The 22,095-nt window shown below is 32.7% G+C and overlaps 1 protein-coding gene across 1 annotated transcript in view; it reads right to left on the bottom strand.

Annotated features, from left to right (window-relative positions):
• Nucleotides 1-3,934: 3,934 nt before the first annotated feature.
• The window catches only part of LOC132720349 (sodium- and chloride-dependent GABA transporter ine-like), a 41,831-nt gene continuing 23,670 nt past the window's right edge, over nt 3,935-22,095 (bottom strand). The window contains exons 7-13 of the mRNA XM_060704470.1: nt 21,403-21,527; nt 20,484-20,596; nt 12,985-13,125; nt 12,581-12,680; nt 11,734-11,834; nt 11,090-11,260; nt 3,935-8,382 (exon numbers count right to left, since the gene is read on the bottom strand). Coding sequence (XP_060560453.1) covers nt 8,182-8,382; nt 11,090-11,260; nt 11,734-11,834; nt 12,581-12,680; nt 12,985-13,125; nt 20,484-20,596; nt 21,403-21,527 — 952 coding nt within the window. The 3' untranslated portion in view covers nt 3,935-8,181. The remainder of the gene's footprint in view (nt 8,383-11,089; nt 11,261-11,733; nt 11,835-12,580; nt 12,681-12,984; nt 13,126-20,483; nt 20,597-21,402; nt 21,528-22,095) is intronic.

Genomic DNA, 22,095 nt, shown 5'->3' with positions numbered 1-22,095 from the left:
ATAAGTAGTCTAAATAATTCCCCGATGCGATGCGTTTTAATTGCAATTAAATTTTATCTAAAACTGGGACAAACATGTAATATATATCGTCATATTATGCCCTAAATTAAGTGCAGCTAGAAATGAACTCAACCATGCAATGAATCATGGGGAGATCTATCAAAAATAATTTGTGAGAGCTAAAGTAATGATTAGAAATACATGTATACAAGATCAATAACTATAGACCATGGAGTTTGAAATTAGTCAAACTAAATAAGAATAGTATATTATGTAGTTATATTTTACAGTACTGGTGCTCAAAAAATGTATAATTACCTTTTGAAGGAACTCTTTTGCTTCAAGTACATGAAGGATTTGATATGAATTTTTGGACTCTGAAGGCTAGGTGGAGTACGATATGATTTTAATATATTTTGGATTCCCCAAAATTAAAATGAGGCTATTATGGGATATGGCATGCATATGATATTAACTCTGGAAATGATTGGATTCAATAATGATTTTTACTTAAACATTGCATGGTTCAAACGCTCAAGGTTCATTGCTTATATTTTATAAGGTGTGAAATTAAACACAATATACATATATTATGACAATAGTTGGACATTAAAAGTTATAACACTTAATGTAATCCATACATTTGTTACTTCAAATCTTGGGGATCTTACATTTTTACAGCTGACTTTGGGTCACAATCACGTTTTCTCATTTGAAATCAGGACTGGTTAGTTCAAGCAAGCTGGCTCGCATGTGACTGTAGAGTAACGAATCTAATAATTGCAGAAGATGCTCTTGGATATTAATGAATCTAATTGTTACAGACAATATTTTATCAACATATATCTCATAATGCTGCTTCATTGAACAACAGGGCCATGATGGCCCTGAAGTCGCTCACCTGTATATAGGCCCCTGGAGCGGGGCCAGTTTAAACCCCAGGGCTTTTATTTGAACAAACTTGGTAGACACCCATTAGAAGATGTTTCATGCTAAACATCTAAGGTCTAGCTGGTCAAGTTTTTTCTTTACACATATAGTTAAAAACAATGACACACCTGGGGCAGGGGCAGGTTTGACCCAAGGGCTTTTATTTAATTATTTATTTAATCTTTGTAGACACTTACTAGAAAATGTTTCATGCTTAATATGTAAACTCTAGCTATTCGGGTTCTTTAAAAGAAGATTTTTAAGTTTTTGCTATACACATTTAAGACAAATCAATGTGCCCTGGGGCGGGGTCAATTTTGGCCCCAAGGCTTTTATTTAACACCCATTAGAAGATGTTTCATGCTAAATATTTTAGCTCTAGCTCTTTGGGTTCTTTAAAAGAAAATTTATTATGATTTTACTTTATGCATATAGGGAAAATCAATGACCCCCTGGGGCAGAGCCAATTTTGACCCCAGGGCTTTTATTTGAAAGAAAACTTGGTAGACACTCATTAGAAGATGTTTCATGCTTAATATCTTAGCTCTAGCTCTTTGGGTTCTTTAAAAGAAGATTTTTAAAGTTTTTACTATATGCATATTGGGAAAATCAATGACCCCCTGGGGCGGGGCCAATTTTGACCCCAGGGCTTCTATTTGAACAAACTTGGTAGACACTAACTAGAAGATGCTTCGTGCTGAATATCTTAGCTCTAGCTCTTTGGGTTCTTTAAAAGAAGATTTTTAAAGTTTTTACTATATGCATATAGGGAAAATCAATGACCCCCTGGGGCGGGGCCAATTTTGACCCCAGAGCTTTTATTTGAACAAACTTGGTAGACACTCACTAGAAGATGTTTCATACTAAATATTTAAGCTCTAGCTCTTCGGGTTTTTTAGAAGAAGATATTTAAAGTTTTTTTCTTTTGGTTGCCATGGCAACCAGAGTTCTGCATGGAATTAAATTCGTTGAACAATTTTCAAAGGTGACCACCAAAGGAACATTCCTGTGAAGTTTGGATGAAATTGGCTTAGTGGTTTATGAGGAGATGTCATTTAAAGTAAAAGTTTACGGACGACGGACGGACGAAAAGCAATCACAAAAGCTCACCCTGTCACTTTATGACAGGTGAGCTAAAAATCTAGTCATTGAAATATTTATACTGGATTGACTGAAGCTCGGGCATGATATACTATTGATATACAGCAAACATCAACATTATTCAAATAAATGAAATTTCTAACAAGAACTGTCGGTAGGACAGCATGCTCGACTATTCTTAGTGCTTGATAGTAAAAAAAATGCCTGATACAGTTACCTCCTCCTGTTTACAGGTTGGGGTCATGATGGTGAACAAGTGTGCAAAGTTTCAAAGCCATATGTCAATGGACTTTGAAAATATTTGAACTATTACAAAAACTTTAACGTAAATTCTAAGTCGAAAAAGGGGCATAATTCTGTCAAAATGCTTGATAGAGTTACCTCCTCCTGTTTACAGGTTGGGGTCATGATGTTGAACAAGTGTGCAAAGTTTCAAAGCCATATGTCAATGGACTTTGAAAATATTTGAACTATTACAAAAACTTTAACGTAAATTCTAAGTCGAAAAAGGGGCATAATTCTGTCAAAATGCTTAATAGAGTTACCTCCTGCTGTCTACAGGTTGGGGTCATGATGTTGAACAAGTGTGCAAAGTTTCAAAGCCATATGTCTATGGACTTTGAAATATTTGAACTATTACAAAAACTTTAACGTAAATTCTAAGTCGAAAAAGGGGCATAATTCTGTCAAAATGCTTGATAGAGTTACCTCCTCTTGTCTACAGGTTGGGGTCATGATGGTGAACAAGTGTGCAAAGTTTCAAAGCCATATGTCAATGGACTTTGAAAATATTTGAACTATTACAAAAACTTTAACGTAAATTCTAAGTCGAAAAAGGGGCATAATTCTGTCAAAATGCTTAATAGAGTTACCTCCTCCTGTCTACAGGTTGGGGTCATGATGGTGAACAAGTGTGCAAAGTTTCAAAGCCATATGTCTATGGACTTTGAAAATATTTGAACTATTACAAAAACTTTAACGTAAATTCTAAGTCAAAAAAGGGGCATAATTCTGTCAAAATGCTTGATAGAGTTACCTCCTCCTGTCTACAGGTTGGGGTCATGATGGGGAACAAGTGTGCATAGTTTCAAAGCCATATGTCAATGGACTTTGAAAATATTTGAACTATTACAAAAACTTTAACGTAAATTCTAAGTCGAAAAAGGGGCATAATTCTGTCAAAATGCTTGATAGAGTTACCTCCTCTTGTCTACAGGTTGGGGTCATGATGGTGAACAAGTGTGCAAAGTTTCAAAGCCATATGTCAATGGACTTTGAAAATATTTGAACTATTACAAAAACTTTAACGTAAATTCTAAGTCCAAAAAGGGGCATAATTCTGTCAAAATACTTGATAGAGTTACCTCCTTTTGTCTACAGGTTGGGGTCATGATGGTGAACAAGTGTGCAAAGTTTCAAAGCCATATGTCAATGGACTTTGAAAATATTTGAACTATTACAAAAACTTTAACGTAAATTCTAAGTCGAAAAAGGGGCATAATTCTGTCAAAATGCTTGATAGAGTTACCTCCTCCTGTCTACAGGTTGGGGTCATGATGGTGAACAAGTGTGCAAAGTTTCAAAGCCATATGTCAATGGACTTTGAAAATATTTGAACTATTACAAAAACTTTAACATAAGTGGTTACGCCGACGCCGACGCTCGGGTGACTGCAATAGCTCTACTTATTCTTATCGAATAGTCGAGCTAAAAAGGGGCATTACTCTGTTAAATATCAATAAAGAGTTATGAAACTTAGTCTACTAAACAAAACTGATATCTGATTTGGTTCAAGATATTAAAGAAAACAATTGGGACAGGACAATTAGACTCACTATGTGTGGTGTGAGTATAATTAGTATTGTACTTTCAAGTGAAATAACAAAGAACAACACAATTTATTTCTTTCATCTTTTTTTTTTACTCATAAAAAATCAAAATCAAAACGTGATATGAAATCTTTGTTTCAAGGCAGTGAATGTACACAGTACAAATTGTAAATTTTCCAATCAGGAATGGCTCAATAAAAAAAAATGGCTAGCAAAGTGTACAATGTATATAAAGAGAAAAAGATACAGCTAGGTAATGTATCAACTGAAATCGACTATTAATATTACATGTAAATACTGGAAATGGGAGAAAAACTTTATGTGTAATCATATCAACCCGTAGCCTGCTAGTGGCAACAGATTCTATCCATACAACCAGTGCAGACCAAGATCAGCTGGCATATCAGTCCAATCTGATCATGGTCTGCACTGTCAGGTGTTCAGTCAGTGTATGTTTTTAAAAATGTCCTAAAAATGATGGTCTTGACCAGAATGGGTGATGAACAACGTCCATTTAAAATAATAAACTGGAATTTCAAAGGGTTAAGTTTATTAATAACTTTAAACTGACTTAATTATTGTTATACAAAAATTATATTGGCAACATGTTACACAACTAATCTTAGTGGGTATTTTTTTTTCTCGCCTCAATTTTCCATATACATGTATTAGAAGATAAACATCATTTCAGGTTGTAAATTAAGAATCTAAGAAAAAATTTCAAGAAGCCTCTGCCAAATACACTAGCAGTATTGAGTATTCAATAAAATCAGAAAATAAATACTCAACTTTGCATTATTTAAACATTTTGTCCTTTGCAAAATTCAAAGACACATGTTCAGTAAAAACAGCAAGTAAAAACAAAGTTTATAAAAATAGAAGTAATAAGTAAAAAGTACACACAAAACATAACAAAAATATAACAATTACAGATGTTTTTGATATTTATCTCAGAAAAATCAAATCATTCTTGAACTTTCAAAGACCAAAATGTGTTCATACATTACTTAATGCACTTATCCCAAATGGGTTAACCTATGATAAAATATCCTGACTTTTAAAACTATTACGAGCATAAAACATGTGACAAAGTTTAACTGTTAAATTACAGCAATTTAATACATATGAGCTGCGTCACGACAAAACCAACATAATTGGTTTGCGACCAGCATGGATCCAGACCAGCCTGCGCATCCGCGCAGAATGATCAGGATCCATGCTGTTTGCTATATGTTTCTCTATTTGTTAAGGGTCTGCAAGCGAACAGTATGGATCCTTTTCACACTGCGCGGATGCGCAGGCTGGTCTGGATTTATGCTGGTCCCAAACCCACTATGTTGGTTTTGTCGTGACGTGGCTCATATGTGTTCTGAAAGTTGTAATCTAAAGATAATTTTACTATTTAAAATTACTATTATATAAAATTAAGTGTTTGTTAATTTTTCATTGTTCAATAATAAAGTTGCCAATAATTAAAGAGTTTTCGTAATGACCTTGTCATTGGTCTTCAGATAGACAGACAGTCAACTATCGTTATCTCGACATTATGAATCCCGATATTCTGTTATCTCAATGAAATTTTGCAAGTTATCTATATTGGGTATCTTTGTTTATCTCAATATTTCTATATTTTCAATATCTCGAAGTAAAATTTCAGCCCCAACAGTTATTTTCACACTATTATCCTTTGTTTATCTCTCCACTAATGCATAGATGTCTACATCTTACTTATCATATTAGTGGATACAATAAGAATTTCACCACAACATATCTGTTCAAAAAAAGAGCACATCATACTGAGTTTATTTTACTTACAGTATTCCCATATCTTTATTAAAATTTAGTTTCTGACTGGTTCATTACCCAAAATACGTTTCTCTCAACAATTTATCAAAAATATTTTTTTGAGTCCCGATGACTTCAAGATAACAAGAGTCAACTGTATTAGCCTTCAGCCTAAAGGGCTTGTGCTAAAATGACAGAATGTTGGCACAATAGCAAGGCCATTATGAAAACTCTTTTAAGTATTCAGATTATAATAAACCATGGCAACAGAACAAGTGTTCCAATACAGCCAACAATACTAACCTTCAGATATGATTTGCATACTCACAAGGGGCTATAATAAAGGGTATGGAAATGGGGTAATAATATTCAAATCCTATGTAAACATTATTAGGCTAGTCCTTGACAATTATCTAGAGAACATGATTTAAAAGCTTAACAAAAACCAATTTAATTATGCACAGAATTCTTAATAAAATGATCTTGAAGTTCCTTTATCATCTGTATAGTTGTAAAACAAAAAAAGATTACAGATTTGTTTGCATGTACATGTATACAAAACTGTTCAATCAATGTCACTCTAACAAAATAACCAAGGGAGTTAACATTGGCAGTGAAAAAATTAAAAATTTTGCCAACTGAAGACCAAAATGTAAACATCAGGATTAAATACTACAAAATAAACTGTTAAACACAATGGAATAATTGAAAAATAAATAACAAATGTGCATCATATACCACTATTCAGTAAAAGAAAAAATAGCAATGACAGGAAATAACAATATTTTCAAGGAAAAAAACCTTATTGTTTGTTCAACAGACATAAATTCGAGTAAAAAAAGATATACATGTATATTTGAACAAGAGGGCCATGATAGCCTTGATCGCTCACCTGAAGTACAATGTTAGAATAGTACACAAGCCTTTAATGCAAATGTCGGAAAGGTCTTATTGGGTTTATCAGTTTATGTAAGCTTCAATAATGACCCCAAGGGTGAGGCTATTTTCTTACTCCAGAGGCATTTTAATAACTATAATAAAGACCACTAAGCTATACTAAATGCTGTCCCATATGTAAGATGTAAAATGACACAAATATAGATCACATTATGCAAATACACATGATTTTTGTGACATAACATGGAAAATGTATAAACATTTTATTTTTAGTTTTAGAAATATAATATAAAGGACGGATTTAATAATCTCCCATATCCTTAAGTTTTATCCCTTCCAGGAATTAATAACAATTACACATAAATGTAAAAATAAAAAAAACAGATCTTAACATGTATTTGTATTGTTTACACATTGTTTTTGGCACCGATTCCTTTCTCATTGTGGCTAAATCTAAGTAATCGTAACTAATATTAACTAGATATAAACTAGGCTAAATCTAAGTAATCTTAACTATTATTAACTAAATATAAAGTAAGAAAACATATTCGGCTAACATTAAATAATGAAATAAAAGAATAAGTTAATATGACATTTGAGACCCTTTACCTGTTATCTTTAAAATAGCACACCAACAGATGATTTTGTCTCCCCCCCCACCCCAAAAAAAAACAAACCCTGTTCATAAAAGGACAGATACAGAAGTTGTTTATATTACAGTATATTTTAAAGGAGCAAGTAAAGTGCTTCATCCTTTTTCGGACATACAAATAAATGTATTTCTAAACACTTAACCTGTTGAATTTCTTACATGGACTTGGATTTTTTGGAATTGTCCATTTTTAATTTTAGGGATATCAAGATAGATATATGAGCCGCGTCACGACAAAACCAACATAATGGGTTTGCGACCAGCATGGATCCAGACAAGGCTCCATGCTATTCGCTTACAAACCCTATAACAAGTAGAGAAACTGATAGCGAACAGCATGGATCCTGATCAGACTGTGCGGATGAGCAGGCTGGTCTGGAACCATGCTGGTCGCAAACCCATTTTTGGTTTTGTCGTGATGCGGCTCATATGAAGTTGGTGAGCCTACAGTATAGAGCCTGGCAAGATCACAGACTGGGCATGCAGCCCAAGCATTGTGCTGTACTGTTGGCTACAGCTAATAACATTTTGTTCCAGCAGGTAAAGGGTTAAATTCCTAAATGTTTATTCCTTTATCTTTTTTTTTACTTTTGAAACATGGTTTTCTAGTAGTGTGCAACTTTAAACCTGGCAATAAAATCAACCAATCAGATACCAGCATTTGGCATCACGATATCATGGTCATAATATTAATCTTGGGAACAATAGGTAAGATCAACACTTCTACATGTATGTCCATACAAAGGTCAACATTTTTATGTTCACACAAAGGAAAACTCTTCTATGTTCCTACAAAAGTCAACAGTTCTATGTTCACACAAAGGTTAACAATTCTATGTTCATACAAAGCATTCATACAAATATCAGCAATTCTATGTTCATACAAAAGTAAAACTTTCTGTGATCATACAAAGGCAAACACTTCTATGTCCATACAAAAGTCAACATTTCTATGTTCATACAAAGATCAGCAATTCTATGTCTTGTTCATACATGTTTATAGCTTAATGGCTGAACTTCATCATTGAGGGCCGGGTACATGCTGTCTGAAGGTTTCTGTCCTTTGAAGATGACCCCTCCATTTTCAAGGTAACAATCATCGACCGGAAATGTTATATCTTTAAAACCAATGTCTTCATTCTTTTCCTCCATATCAATGGCTTGTGGCTTCAATGAATTCTTGAATTTCTGAAAAAGACACATGTTAGGTATAACACCGTATGTTTGTCTTCTTTTTATGATGATTTTAACACATATTTAGATATATCTCTGCAGTTAATCCAAATAACAGGCAATTCTAGTTAACTAATCAAAGATAAGTGACCACCTGCTAGTCCCACATATTCTCTAAATCTATTTTGAGTTATGTGGGCAACACACACATTTGTTTACAAGAAATGATTTGAGATCATTTAAATAAGTATCAATTCTTTGAAATATTTTCAATTCTTTCCTTAAAAGAGACTTTTCAAGTTATCAGGCTCTCCAAATGCATGTTTGGAAAAACTACGAGACAAGGAAAATAATTTGGAAAATGAGTGACTTTTTTTAATACAAAACAAGATTGCATTTGAGAAAAATGCTATGCCACCGCATTAATACAACACTAAATAGTAGTGTAGGAACATATTTTTTTTTTTTTTTTTTTGTTTCTATACAATTGAAGATTGTCATAATGCATAGATCCCTGACCTATCTAATTCCTATTATCAGATTAGTGATTAAATCTATTGTTAATAATAAAAGATCAGAGCAGGAATATATCAATGCACTTGAGTCTAGTGAATTTGGTGGTGAAGGTCATATTTCACGCAGCCTAAATTTCATGACTACAACAAAGGACAACACAGTAAGACACTTTGTCAAAATCTAGGTAAGCTGATATTAAAGTCCACTTTACATCTTAATCTGTGCACATGGTTCAAATTTCATAGCTGTACATCAAAGCACAAGAAAGTAGGTCACATTATCAAAATCTAGGTCACCTGATATCAAAGTTCAATTTTACAACTAAAACTGTGCACATGGTCAAAATTTCATTGCTGTACATCAAAGGAAGGACAAGAAAGTAGGTCACTGTCCCCTTGGTCAAGGCAAAATTTTGACCCAAGGGTTTAATTCAAAACAATCTTGATACAGGTCCACCAAACAACATTTCAAGTCAAATATCTAAGCTGAAGCTTTCTCCCATTCAGAAAACATTTGTTTTATTTTCTGTTTTTACTATGTGTACATAATGAGAATCATGCCCCCGGGCAGGGCCAGTTTTGACACCAGGGGAAAAATTTAAATAACTTTTGTAGAGGACCTATAGATGATATTATATAGCAAACATGAAAGCTCTATGCCTTGTACCTTCAGACAAAAATATTTTTTATTTTTTTACTAGATATACATAATGTAAATCAATGATCCCCGGGGCAGAACCAATTTTGACCCCAGGGCTAAAATTTGAACAATCTTAGTAGAGGTTTACTTCGCAAAGTCTCATGCCATATATTTAAACTCTAGCCTTTGTCAATGCAGAGAAGAAGATTTTTTTAAGTTTTTACTTTATACATATAAGGAAATCTACCGCCTCTAGGGCAGGGCAATTTCAACACAAGGGGCATAATTAAAACAACTTTAGTAGAGGACCCAAAGATGATATTATATACCAAATATCAAAGCTTTAAGCCTTGTACCTTCAGATAAGAAGATTTTTTACTCTACGTTCATAGCGAAAATCAATGACCCCTAGGAGTGGGGCTAATTTTGACCCCAGGGCTATAATTTGAACAATCTTGCTAGAGCTTCACTATACAATGTTTCATGCAAAATATCTTACGTCTAGCATTTGTCAATTACTAGAAGATTTTTTAAAAAGTTTTTACTGTAAGTTTTTAGTATATACATATGAGGATAACCAATGACCCCCGGGGCCGGGTCGATTTTGACCCCAGGGCTATAATTTGAACAATCTGGGTAGAGGTCTACCAGACAATGCCTTATGCAAAATATCTAAGCTCAAGGCCTTTTGGGTCCTTATAAGAAGGTATTTTAAGTTTTAACTATATGTACACAGTAACATATAGTGAAAATCAATGACCCCTGGGGCGGGGCCGATTTTGACCCCAGGGCTGTAATTTGAACAATCTTGGTAAGGGTCTACAAGACAATGCCTTATGCAAAATATCTAAGCTCTAGGCCTTTTGGGTCTTTACAAGAAGGTATTTTAAGTTTTTACTATATGTACATACAGTGAAAATCAATGACCCCCAGGGCGGGGCCCATTTTGACCCCAGGGCTATAATTTGAACAATCTGGGTAAGAGGTCTGTCAGTACCAGACAACGCCGTATGCAAAATATCTAAGCTCTAGGCCTTTTGGGTCTTTACAAGAAGGTATTTTTAGTTTTTACTATATGTACATATAGTGAAAATCAATGACCCCTGGGGCGGGGCCGATTTTGACCCCAGGGCTATAATTTGAACAATCTTGGAAGAGATCTACCATACAATGCCTTATGCAAAATATCTAAGCTCTAGGCCTTTTGGGTCTTTACAAGAAGATTTTTTAAATTTATTCTTATAATTCCTTTCAGTTGCCATGGCAACCAGATTTCTGCATGGAATGAAATTCTTTGAACAACTTTGGAAGCCCTTCACCCAAGGATCAATCCTGCCAAGTTTGGTTTAAATTGGACTAGTGGTTTTTCACAAGAAGATTTTTTAAGTTCACTATATAATCTATATAACACACACACACACAAACATGTAAACACACACACAGGTGAATCGCTATATGCCACCGCATCACAGATGCTGCGGTGGCATAAAAATATTCTAAAGTATTATAGTATTGGCCAATATTTTATGCAATATTAGCATTTGGATGGAAAACAAACTAAACAAACCTGCCAGAGCGTCTTTCCCTGAGCTGTTACGACTGAGTGGACCATCGCTCCTGGTATGCAGATGATTGACAAGGCCGCAATAAACCAACCGAGACCGATCGCCCAACCTGGATACTCGTAATTAGCTACACTAAAAGGTTTATACTGTACCAGACTGAATATCCATATACCCTACAAGAATACAGAATACTGTTTTGAGAGAGTGTGCGTCTATATTAACATACACATTTGATTCAAACATTTTTGCTTAAATCATTCATTTGTGAGAAATGATACATACATGTACACATGTGAAAAAAATTATTACGAACTAGAAACATCAGGCTGTATACACAATGAGGAAATACCCCATCCAGTCACATTGTACTTACAAAGGCTAAATAGTCCTAAAAAATATCACCTAGCATCTAATATGTACTGGCCCTGGAATTGACATTACACAAATGGGTGGGAATCAGTACCACAAGGCAAACACTGCAATCATTAAAATCTTAGAAACAGATTGGGGTCAAGTTATGCGGATTGAGAAACAGCTTGGCGCAATTTAATTACCTTACAGCCCTTTTTTTTTATCTTGTTAATAATACAGTATAATGATAATTATAATTTTATATCAACTACTGTAACAGTTTCAATAAACTTACCAGTATAAGAAGTGGTGATATTCCGTACCAGCAAACAATGAAAAATACTGATGGTGGAGCACCGTTCATCTGTTCTATATTCTTTGCTAATTTCTTAGCACCTAAAATATTTAAACATCACTGTTTCAGTTGAATTTACTTATGAAAAATAAGAGATATCCCAAAATGTGATGAAAACAAATCTAGAGTTGACGACCCATTTTGATTTACCTGTTCCACAGAGAACATGAAACATGGAATACTTGTATCTTTAGGGGCCTTTTTATTTAGCAGTATTAGCAGTATTTCATCTTAAGCACATTTAAAATTATTGAACTCCTCTTCTTCTCCCGTTACTTACAGTAAAATATAAGAACATTGAGTGTATGTGGCAATTTTTTTTCTGGTTGTGTATTAAGCCGCACAATCACTGTATATAAAGGTTATATGGGGATTTTCCAACTTTTCTGGTGGAGGAATGCCTCAGGTGCCCCTCTGTACATCATTTCAGACATGAAGAGTACCCGAGTAATGAACCATCGACGCTTCAATGTGGCAACTATACAGCATTTAAATTAGATGTGGTGAGTATGATGTTTTTAATGGCAAACAAAAATTTGAATTCCACCCAGTGAGTATTTATAATCATCAATCTAAAATGGATTACAATTATCCATTGCCACCAGTAAAAAGCCAGACCAACTTGCATATCAATGCAGTCTGACCAGGTTTTACACAGTACTGCTGAAAACTCAATTTTTGTATTTTGTTAATGAAATCCCTTAAAGTTCAAATGGACTGTTCCTAACTCAAATCAAGGCGAGTCCATTCTGCTATTTTCAGGTTAAAAAACATGTTCTTTACTCACCATAAAACCATGTAATTGCTATAACTTCAAAGAAAGCCAGATACATCAAAGACATAGCTGCTGCATAGTAATCTATCAACTGGAAAAAGTAGACTCCTCCCTGAAATTATCAATTATCAATCATAAATAATTAGTTTATACTTTGAAATTAAGCTTAATTTTTTAGTTTTGGGACACGATTATTAATGAAGACTCTCTCAGGGTTGTTATAAGGTTTCAGTCCTTCAGGCTCATCAATTCAAATACTTAATGATTGAAAACCACTTAAACCAGTGCTAGGGGGCGTGAGCAATTTTGCACAGTTTTCGTAATCTCTGTTGAACAGAGATATGAAATCAGTGACCTTTAGCACCTGAGCACTGAGGCCCCAAATGTTATAGGGTTAAAAAGATAATAGAACTAACCTGAGTAACATTAGGTAGACCACATAGAAAAGATACAACACACACAACTAGAACTAGCAGTTCTTTACGACGTAGATACTTCTTCACTTGAGGAGCAAAATGATCTTGTATTGTTGTGACAATAACTTCTACAGAGGCAAACTGTAATAGGTAAAAAAAGTTTTTATTTTACCCTTATCCTACAGGACCCCATAGCTAAAAACCTTTCCGGCCAGCAAAGAACCAGACCAGAGTTCATCTCTTCAGTCTGAAAAGGCTCTATGTGATGGCTCTCCGACTTAAACTTTTTTAAAAAAATATCCCTGAAAAAATTAATGGACTGTACAGAAAATTGAAGCTTGACAACTTCATTTAAGACATTCAAGAGATTAACAGTTACTAGTAGTTTAGTAGCATTTGTAATAGTAATTTAGAAAAATTTATAATGGTCTTGGACTATTTCACCTATTTCACTATTTTCCCCCGGAAAATGTGTAAGCAGAGGCATACATGGCTTATAGGAAGCTACGCCACTGCTTCTTGCTTTTAAACTGTTACTTATTTTTTAATTATTTCTTAACATGTGTTTTTATTATATACTTATAAATGATATATTGATGAAATAAAATGCTTATTTTCATTTTCTGTATTTTCACTACAATAGATTAATTTTCACTGCAGTGAAACAACTTTCTTCTTAATTCAGCTATAATACACAAAATTAAAGTAGAAGTCTTAAGAATTGTAAGGTCAAAAAAGAAAATTAAGTATATAATAAATAGAAAATTCAAGCTTGTTTTGTTTTGTTTTTTATAAACACTGGGTTTATTTTCATCTTGTGATTATCATATTTCAATAGTGGCACTTGCCATTCATGAACTATTTATTTTCATACCACTTGATGAAAATAAATACTGTATTTATAGAAAAAACTTAAAATATCCTCTATTTATGAATGTAATATTATACTATTAGGCAAACCTAAATAAGTAGCAATAGTAAAGACAGAAATAGGTTAAGCCTTAACAGAGGTGACAATTTAAGGAGGAAATCGAGTTCAGATATAATTCCTCTTTATCTAAATAAAACATAACTGTGCTTTGAGTAGAGATAAACTTTAAACTAAGTTAAATAAATATGTCTGTTAAGGTTTATGCCTGTTTGTGCAAGGTTTTACAATCATTCAGTTAAAAAAACAAACTTTTCTAGTTCAATAAACAAACTTTTCTAGTTCAATAAACAAATTTTCCAACTTTCTGTTCACACACTCGTAACAACTAACAGCATGTGTTTACTGAAGTTGAAACTTAAGAAACAATGTTTTATTTCCTAAAATTCAAGTTTTAGTAACAATGTTTTACTTCCTAAAAATCAAGTTTCTGAAATTCCTAAAATTCAAGTTTCAGGAACAATGTTTTATTGTCTTTAAATGTAAATTTCAGGAAGAAAGTTTTATTCCCTAAAATTCAAATTTCCTAAACTTAAAGTTTATGGAATACTAGTAATGTTTCATTTTGTAAAATTCAAGTTTCAAAATCAATTTTAGGAACAAAACCTAGATTGGCAAGATTGGGTTTCATACAAAACTGAAAAATTGTCCTTGATTAAATCAGTACATATTATATACCATTTCAATTTTATATTTGAATTCAATAAAGCAAATAAACCAGTACAAATAAATTTTTCATTCAGAAAGAATTTTAAATCAGGAACTCAAATAAATTATTTTCATTCTGTGATGTAAAATTTCAGAGGTTTATCTTTGACTTAAACAGTGACTTAAAATTTCAGACATTTATCTCTGCCTTAAACAACGACTTAAAATTTAAGACATTTACCTTTTACTTAAACAGCAACTTAAAATTTCAGAGATTTATCTTTTACTTAAACAGCAACTTAAAATTTCAAAAATTTACCTTTTACTTAAACAGCAACTTAAAATTTCAGAGATTTATCTTTTACTTAAACAGCAACTTAAAATTTCAGAGATTTATCTTTTACTTAAACAGCAACTTAAAATTTCAGACATTTACCTTTTACTTAAACAGCAACTTAAAATTTCAGATATTTATCTTTGACTTAAACAGCAACTTAAAATTTCAGACATTTATCTCTGCCTTAAACAGCAACTTAAATTTTCAGCAGACATTACCTCGGACTTAAACAGCAACTTAAAATTTCAGACATTTACCTTTGACTTAAACAGCAACTTAAATTTTCAGACTTTTATCATTGCCTTCAACAGTAACTTAAAATTTCAGACATTTATCTTTTACTTTAACAGCAACTTAAAATTTCAGACATTTATCTTTGACTTAAACAGTGACTTAAACTAGAATTGTGTCCAAAGGACACGGATGCCCCCACTGTGCAGATGTGCTCGTAAATAAGAGCATGCATATCTGTATGTAAGATTTTTATGTGGAACTTTTTCATTCCACTGTTTCATTTCTGTACATATACCTTAAATGATCTACAGGTAACCTTATGTACATGTTAAATTAAATTACAAATGTAAAATTTATATGTTCAATTATTTATATGCTATATAGTGAAAAAATCAACAAAGGGCCATAATTCTGTTAAATTTGGTCGCAACAAAAATTTCTTACTTAACTACCATCTACACATTAAAGCTGTTCATCCCTGGAAGTTTAAGCAAAATCTGCCATCCGGTTTAAGAGGAGTTGCGTTCACAAAATTTCTATATGGTAAATAGTGAAAAACTTAACAAAGGGCCATAATTCTGTTAAATTTGGTCGCAACAAAAATTCCTTCCTTAACTACCATCTACACATTAAAGCTGTTCATCCCTGGAAGTTTAAGCAAAATCTGCCAACCAGTTTAAGAGGAGTTGCGTTCACAAAATTTCTATATGGTATATAGTGAAAAAATCAACAAAGGGCCATTATTCTGTTAAATTTGGCCGCAGCAAAAATTCCTTCCTTTACTGCCATCTACACATTAAGGTTGTTCATCCCTGGAAGTTAAAGCAAAATATGCCATCCGGTTTAAGAGGAGTTGCGTTCACAAAATTTCTACATAGTATATAGTGAACAAGAGCCCGGTTTGAGCCGGGTGATGCTCCCCGAATAGGTTTTGGACACAGGAAAGTACACCTCTTGTAGTTTCAGAGTTATGTCCATGGAAAAAGTTCAAAGTGCAATAATTCCAAAATTAGGAAAGGCAAGGTTACTGTTCTTTGCACTGCACTTCTAATCACTGTTATCTATCTACTTACCAAGTTTCTTGTTGATATCTCTTATGGTTTCCGAGTTATGTTCCGGACAACTTCAAAAAGTAAAAATAAACAAAGGGCAATAACTCCAGAATTAGGCAAAACAGAGTTATGATTCTCGTGCACTGCACATCTACCCATTGAGATACATCTACCTACAAAGTTTCATGTTGATATCTCTTATAGTTTTACAGCTATGTCCAGTACAAGATTTTTCTTAAAGGGGAGATAATTCAAAAATGAGGCTTAACAGAGTTATGTTTTTTTTTTGCACTGCACTTCTACTCAATGAGATCTATCTACTTACAATGTTTCATCTAGATATCTCTTATAATTTTAGAGTTATGTTCCGGACAAAGTTCACTGTTAAAATTAACTAAGGGCAATAACTCCAAAATTAGGACAAAAAGAGTTATTGTTCTTATGCACTGCACATCTACCCATTGAGATCTATTCACCTACAAAGTTTCATGTTGATATCTCTCATAGTTTTAGAGTTATGCCCCTGACAAGATTTTTCTATAAGGGGAGATAATTCAAAAACCCGGCAAAATAGAGTTATGGTTCTTTGACACTGCACATCTACCCATTGAGATCTATTCACCCACAAAGTTTCATGTTGATATCTCTTATAGTATTAGAGTTATGCCCCGGACAAGATTTATCTATAAGGGGAGATAATTCAAAAATGAGGCTTAAATAATGTAACAGATTTATGGTTCTTTTGCACTGCACTTCTACTCAATGAGATCTATCTACCTACAATGTTTCATCTTGATATCTCTTATAGTTTTAGAGTTATGTTCTGGACAAAGTTCAAAGTGTTGAAATTAACAAAGGGCAATAACTCCAAAATTAGGACAAAAAGAGTTATTGTTCTTATGCACTGCACATCTACCCATTGAGATCTATTCACCTACAAAGTTTCATGTTAATATCTCTTATAGTTTTAGAGTTATGCCCCGGACAAGATTTTTCTATAAGGGGAGATAATTAAAAAACCGGGCAAAATAGAGTTATGGTTCTTTGACACTGCACTCCCCCTCAATGCCCTCTACCACTGTATGAAGTTTAAACAAATTATCTCCAAGGGCTTTCAAGTTATGCTCTGGACAAGAAAACGGACGGACGGACGGACAGACAGACGGACAGACGGACAAGGCGCCGACTATATGCTCCCCCGAAATTTTTCGGGGAGCATAAAAAATCAACAAAGGGCCATAATTCTATTAAATTTGGTCGCAGCAAAAATTCCTTTCTTTACTACCATCTACACATTAAGGTTGTTTATCCCTGAAAGTTTAAGCAAAATCTGCCATCCGGTTTAAGAGGAGTTGCGTTCACAAGATTTCGGGACATACGGACAGACGTACGTACGGACGGACAAGTGCAACGCTATATGCTCCCACTTTGTGGGGGCATAAATATCAGACATTTATCTCTTTCTTAAACAGCAACTTAAAATTTCAGCAGACATTACCTTTGACTTAAACAGCAACTTAAAATTTCAGACATTTATCTTTGTCTTAAACAGCAACTTAAAATTTCAGACACTTATCTCTGACTTCAACAGTGACTTAAACTTTCAGACATTTATCTTTTTGTCTTAAACAACAACTTATTTTCAGACATTTATCTCTGCCTTAAACAGCAATCTAAATTTTTAGAAATTTATCTTTGACTTAAAACTGCAACCTAAATTTTTAGAGATTTATCTGTGATTTAAACATCAACTTACATTTTCATAGATTTATCTCTGACTTAAACAGCAACTTAAATTTTCAGAAATTTATCTTTGACTTAAACAGCAACTTAAATTCTTAGAAATTTTTCTGTCTTAAATAACATTAATTTATTTTCAGAGATTTATTACTGACTTATATTTTCAGGCATTTATTTCTGACTTAAACAGCAACTATAATTTTCCTACATTTATCTCTGACTTAAATAACTACATAATTATACATAAAATACCGTACATTAATTTTAACTTACTTAACTACTTAAATTTCAGACATATATTTTGTATTTACTGTTGTTTTGTTTTGTCAAGTCATGTTCACCTATTTATGTTAAATATAGATTATAGCAATACTTTTATGTCACCTTCTGTCGTGTAGACATAGTATAAAGTAGTACATCAAAATACACTTTGTAATAAATACATCACAAGGTAAACATTAAAACTGAATTACAAACTTACAATGTCACGGTATGAAATTTAAACAACAAACCTATTAAATCTGCATGCCTTCACATGACTAAAGAAACTAAAAATTTTATAATTATATTAAAGATTAATATGCACTAAAGTTCATATGAAGCTCAGCCTTTATTTCTTTACAAATGCAGAAATTTTTACATATGAATTTTGACAAGGAGTCAGGATTTACTATATACATATTTGGTCACTTGTTACTAAAAGAGCATTAACAATTTATTAAGAAACTTATCAGTATGTAGAAAGTAAGCACAGCATAATAGCTTCAATCACTTTATTGTACAGCCATCAGAGCTGCATCAGTACTAAGGGTGTAGTACTTAAGTACCAGTACCAGTACTTGGCAAATTATGCAGTACCATTACCAGTACCAGTACTAGATTTTAGCTCGGTACTGCAGTACCAGTACTTTTTTTGGTGAAGTAATTAAGTATCAGTACCATTACTTTTATATATTCATCAAAGTTTGAATAAATACAGTGTCAAACAAATAATAGCAAATATTATTCAGCAAAGAAATAAAATCATTATTTACTTAAAAGCTGCATGCCTCCAGATGACCCAAAATATTTCAAGAAAATTAAACTTGGAAATAAATTACTAAAACTTTGAGAAAAGTAAACAAATTAAAGATTCAAGTGATAAATTATATCTTATGTGCAATTAATGACTGTATTTTGTAGTATTTATCACCATATTTATGCATGTGTTGACCTTTTTTTGGTAATTTACGTGGATTTTTAAGTGCCGATTGTAATGTGTCAAGTACTTTCTTTGTTCATTTAACAATATTTTACCTTTAAAAACATGTTCAAAATTTTCATGAAAATTAGGATGAATCTGGAGGCGTGCTGCTTTAAAGTTAACATAACATATTTCCAACTTTATAGTTTTAACATACTTTTTACAAACAATATTTACAACATATATTCATGCCATATGTAATTGTTTAGTAACCAGTCAACTATATAAATACAATGCAAACATCTTTCATTTAAAATGCAACAATCTTTTGTTGCCTTTCACATCTTCACATCTCTGTTCAATTTAAACCAAAGTAAATAACAACTTTTTATGGTGCTAACAATATCATTTTTTTCACTTGAAATGGGATTTTTTAGAATAGAAGAAATTAATTAGTGTTTATTTTGCTCTTTTACTAGTAAATACAAAGTAATAAAAGATTTTAATAAGGATATTTTAGGGTAAAGAGTTATTGAGTCTGTTTATCTTAATTAAATTTTTACTTAAAGTCTTTGGTGCTTTTTATGATGAATACTATGTTAACATTTGAAGGAATATTGCAGCAAATTATCTTTAGATTTGATAACTTACTTTTTCACAAAAATAAAATATAGTTGATGTATTTTACAGCTTTATTTTATGAGAAAAATTGATGTTATTTTTAATTTTTTATCAAAACCAAAAGTACTGGGTAATGCAGTAGCAGTACCACTTTTTAAGACAGTAATGCAGTACCAGTACCAGTAGTAGCAAAATTTTGTAAGAGTAATTCAGTATCAGTACCAGTACTTGCAAAATCGCTGCAGTACGTACTGCAGTACCAGTACCAGTACCAGTAATGCAGCTCTGACAGCCATAGCAATATACATGTATTTAAATACAGAAGCACTTTCTTAATTGTGATAAAATATTAGCCTATAAAACATCTGGAGGCATGCAGTTTAAAGACTGTAGTACAATACTATACAAGAGAAAATACTTGCTAATTTCACTAAAATGTTTCTTTTTTAAAACCAAAGTTGGGGTGGATTAAAGTCATACCTCCACTTTAAAAGTCGAAGCAAGTCACCATGCATGCAATCTTAGGCAATTAAGTGGAACTAATGGCTTTCAGTGAGATATCTGCATAGCTTCTTACATGACACAGTTTAAAGCCCATGGGGGATTTATCCCCCAAAACTCCCAACATAGGAATAGGGCAAGTGACTAAAACCACAGACGCCCATTTAATTCATATCTTGACCAAGTCCACTAAACATAAATCACAGAAACAACAGCCCACATAATTTTACAGATTTTATAGTGATGTTTTTTTACCTGGCTATCTATTCCAAGACAAATCAGCATAAAGAAGAATAGTGCAGATATAAGCTGCGAGACAGGCATGCTGGAGAAAGCCGACGGGTAAATCACAAACACCAATCCTGGTCCTGAAATGATTAAATTATTATAAAATCCTGGTCCTGAAATAATTAAATTATTATAAAATCATGGTCCTGAAATAATTAAATTATTATAAAATCCTGGTCCTGAAATGATTAAATTATTATAAAATCCTGGTCCTGAAATAATTAAATTATTATAAAATCCTGGTCCTGAAATAATTAAATTTTTACAAAATCATGGTCCTGAAGTAATTAAATTATTATAAAATCATGGTTCTGAAATAATTAAATTATTATAAAGCAATGTATTACAACCTATGCACAGTAACACCCTTTAGGAAACAAAGATTAAGGTTGTTGCTCTATGAGGAAATAATTAATTTTTGGAAGTTTTTGGGAAGAATTTTTTCCTGTTATTGTAAAGAAGTTATTTGTCTATGCTTGTATAGTTTTTTATGTAAACGCTTTTCACTCATATCAAGCTAAAATAGCACAAAAATATGATTATCAATTTATCTGGTTTATGTTTCTTACATAACTATTGCATATCTTTCTGTTTATAGTGTCCCCGGTTGTTTTTTTTGTTCTATGTAAAAAAATTCAAATTTTATGATTTTAGACTTTTGGGCCTTACTGGAGTTCCTTTAAAATTGTTATTTTGACAAATATGAATATGCTTAATGCAAGATCATCCTTACCAAGTTTAACCAACACTGGCAAAATGGTATGCTGTTCAAGGGCAAAACTATCTGATGTATGACATAATGACATATATGGCATGAAGTACAAAATGGAGACATGATATACAGTGATCTGTATATAGCCTACACAAAGTACAGAACTGAACTTACCTTCTTTAATCACTTCCTCTACATCTTTATCCTGGTCATGAGCAAGAAACCCAAGAATGGAAAATATGGCAAATCCAGCCAGCAGACACGTTACAGCGTCCACCACTCCGATAATCAAAACATCCCTGAAACACAGTGAGAATCAGTCCTTTACAGTACAAGTAACATTTTGCCCTCTTAATTGGAGTGCTTTAACTGTACAAAAGAAATATTATTGTTGTGTGGTAATATATCAATTTCTTTTCAACTATCTGTGGGAAATCATTTCTGAGGACAGGATAAAAAAAATTTGGAAGGAAAAGTTCAGATACAATTTTTTCCATCCTCAAACCAGAAAAACATATACAAATAACAACAACTGTTCAAAAGACAGTGCGAGACTATTCTTAGTGCTTGACAGCACGAAAAGTGGCATAATTCTTTAAATAGGTAACTCATAGTTATGGACCACCAAGGTTCCATAAGGTAACTGGATAGCTATCTCACATGAAACAATCAAAGTCCCTGGCGAGATTCGAACCCACAGTGGTGAAGAGGAAGTAATTTGAAGTCACTAACGACCTTAACCACTCGGTCATAGAAATACTTAAACTTAAACTTAACTTAAAAAAGTAAATTTTATCATTTTTTTTTCAGTCACATGAAAATTAAATACCTATACATTCATAAAACATTCAAAATATAATTATTCTT

Source organism: Ruditapes philippinarum, unplaced genomic scaffold, assembly GCF_026571515.1.
Source record: "Ruditapes philippinarum isolate M1 unplaced genomic scaffold, ASM2657151v2 ctg1747_1_1_1_1, whole genome shotgun sequence".
In the NCBI taxonomy this organism is placed as follows: domain Eukaryota; kingdom Metazoa; phylum Mollusca; class Bivalvia; order Venerida; family Veneridae; genus Ruditapes; species Ruditapes philippinarum.
This window is presented reverse-complemented; position numbering and strand designations above follow the sequence as displayed.